At 35.2% G+C, this 2560-nt stretch overlaps 1 protein-coding gene across 1 annotated transcript in view; it reads left to right on the top strand.

The window, feature by feature from the left end:
* Nucleotides 1-55: 55 nt before the first annotated feature.
* LOC107101342 (potassium voltage-gated channel subfamily H member 3-like) overlaps nt 56-2560 on the top strand; it is a gene marked incomplete at its 3' end in the record, with an annotated part of 99710 nt that continues 97205 nt past the window's right edge. Inside the window, exon 1 of the mRNA XM_015400219.1 lies at nt 56-83. Coding sequence (XP_015255705.1) covers nt 56-83 — 28 coding nt within the window. The remainder of the gene's footprint in view (nt 84-2560) is intronic.

Raw genomic sequence — 2560 nt, 5'->3', positions numbered from 1 at the left:
ATCCAGATAGTCACAGTCAGAGCAACAAGACTACACTGGAAAACAGGTGGTTCAAATGGTCAAAGTAAAGACAGCTTCCTGGGGTACGGGGTGCTGTATGTAAAACTTAGCAGGCAAAAATTGGGATCAATATTTATGGTTATTTAGCGTGTTTTGATAGAAAATCATTTTTTACTATGTCAGTCATTCATTTCTAAAAATGTTACTTTGTTAAATAAATATTTATATTAATATTAAGTTTTTGCAAAATAAAAATGTAGTTTTTAAAATAAATATGTAGCTCCAAACTAAATATTTAAACTAACTATTTATCTTGGAGCTAAATATTCATTTAAAATAACAACATTTTAAATTTCCAATCTAAATATTTATTTAAACAAAGTAAGATTTTTATAAATGAAGGAACAACAGAGTAAAAAAAAAATGACTTGGAAAAAAATAACCACCTTATTTTTCTCTCAAAAGATGCTAAATAACCATAAATATTGCTCCTAGTTTAACTTTACAGCACCCCATACTGAGGTAGGTCTCTACCTGCATCGAAAAAATTTAGCCATGTCATTTTTTTTTACGGGTCAGTCAGATTGGACAGAAAGCAGAAGTTTTCCAGACATGAATTCATATTTGGGATTTTTTAACATGTTCTTTTCCTGCTGGAGAGCAAATCTCTGCCTCATTCCAGGTCTTTTTAACGAGTCGCTTCATCCATGTTTCCTGTCCCTGAAAAGCATCCTCACTGTACAGAGACTTTCCTTCTAATCCCATATCTTTGTTCATTGGTTCACTTCAACTAGGAGACAAAATGAGAGAAAAAAAAACAGGAAATCACATTGAAGATTTTTTAAAAGTATTTATGAGTAATTTATTATAGAAAATAAGTAATTGTTCAATAAAAAAAGTTCAACTCCACATCTTTGCAGCCTAACCTTTGTAACGACAGCTCTCGCTGTAGCTGGAATCAGATCTCTGCAGAGCTCTGATGTTTTTTGGGCTGTTGCTAGGCAACACACACTTTTAACTCACTCCACAAACTGGAGACCGGCTCGGCCACTCCAGGACCTTGAAATGCTTTTAACAGAGCCGCTCCTTCGCAGTATGTTTGGCATCATTATCCTCTCACTGTTGGAAGAAGGTTTGGGCTTCAAATCTCAACATATGTGGCCATTTTTCCCTTTTAGAGAAAAACTGCCCCAAAGCATGATGAATCCACCCCCATGCTTCACAGTAGGTTCACTGTTCTTGGGATGCATCTGGATGCGGTTGAGTTTGTGCTGACCTGCTTCTTGTTGTAGATTCTAGCTTCCCGACCTGCTGCAGATCTACAGCGGCTCCTTGGTTGAGTTTGGAGTCTGACCTTTTGAGGCTGTGGAAAGGTTTCTTTCCACAGATAACCAGTTCAAACAGGTTTTATTAATACATATAACCAGTGGAGGACAGAAGAGCTTTTTACAGAGGAAATTACTGATCTGTGAGGACCAGAAATCTGCTTTGTTTGTAGGTGACCAAATTATTATTTTCCAAATAGATTCTTTAAAAAATCTACAATGTGAATTTTTTGGTTATTTTTTTCATTTCATATCACATAGCTGAAGTATAGTTTAGTGGGAAAAAAAGTATTCAACAATTTACTCCAGTTAAATAAACGGAGATCGATGGATTTCACTCAGTTGGCACTTTATTTTTATCTTTGCAAAGAGAGAAGAGTTCATCATATTATTGCAGGTTAATCAGCCCTGTTCTGATCTGAGCAGCATTCGTCCCCTTTTCACTGCAAAAAAGATCTAGAAATAAGTAAAACATTTCTTAAATTAGTGTATTTACCCTTACTTTGAGTAGGTAAATTCAATGATTTGCCAATGAAATTAGTATGGTTACTCTTAAAATAAGATAATTAGATAATATGAATTTAAAATAAGACAATGCAATTGTTTTTTTAATATTTTAAATGTATATTGTCTTGTTCCATTGGCAAAGTCTCTCACTTTCGACCTCAATTAGGGGAAAAAATGCACTTACTTTAAGAAAAAATTACTTACTTAGATTTCCATTTTTTGCAGTGTTACTTACAAGAATGGAAAGTAGTCAGAGTCAAAAAACATTACAGATATTTTGGTTATGCTATGAATAAACCTTGAAAAAGAATCTGGTTTGTTATGGGAAGAAGTATGTCTCCAAACACCCTCATTGTGTGGCCTTGCAGGTGAAGCAGGCTGAGTGAAAACCTTTATGGTGAGTAAAAAACAAATTAATACATGAAATAAGAGAAGCTAAATTTTCCAACCACAATAGCTACCTCAGGCCTCATTGATGCCTCTCTGCTGTTCATGCTTTGCAGGCTGGTTCAGGTTAACAGCCGTGTTTTGGTTGGTTTACAGCTGATAAACATCATTCTTAATGGAGATAAAATCCTTGACATGTTCCAGGCTTTAGATTTAGTTTTAGAAACTTGTCTGCTTCCAACTCTCTGACCTGTTTGCTGAGTTACTCTGTCTTCATCAAACCGTTGGGGCTCCTATGGTGCATTTAGGGTGAGATTAGATTTGACACCGGTGGATCTGAA

This window comes from Cyprinodon variegatus, unplaced genomic scaffold (assembly GCF_000732505.1).
Source record: "Cyprinodon variegatus isolate N-32 unplaced genomic scaffold, C_variegatus-1.0 Scaffold1083, whole genome shotgun sequence".
Lineage (NCBI taxonomy): Eukaryota > Metazoa > Chordata > Actinopteri > Cyprinodontiformes > Cyprinodontidae > Cyprinodon > Cyprinodon variegatus.
The sequence above is the reverse complement of the archived record's forward strand: the minus strand, read 5'-3'. Positions and strand labels throughout refer to the sequence as shown.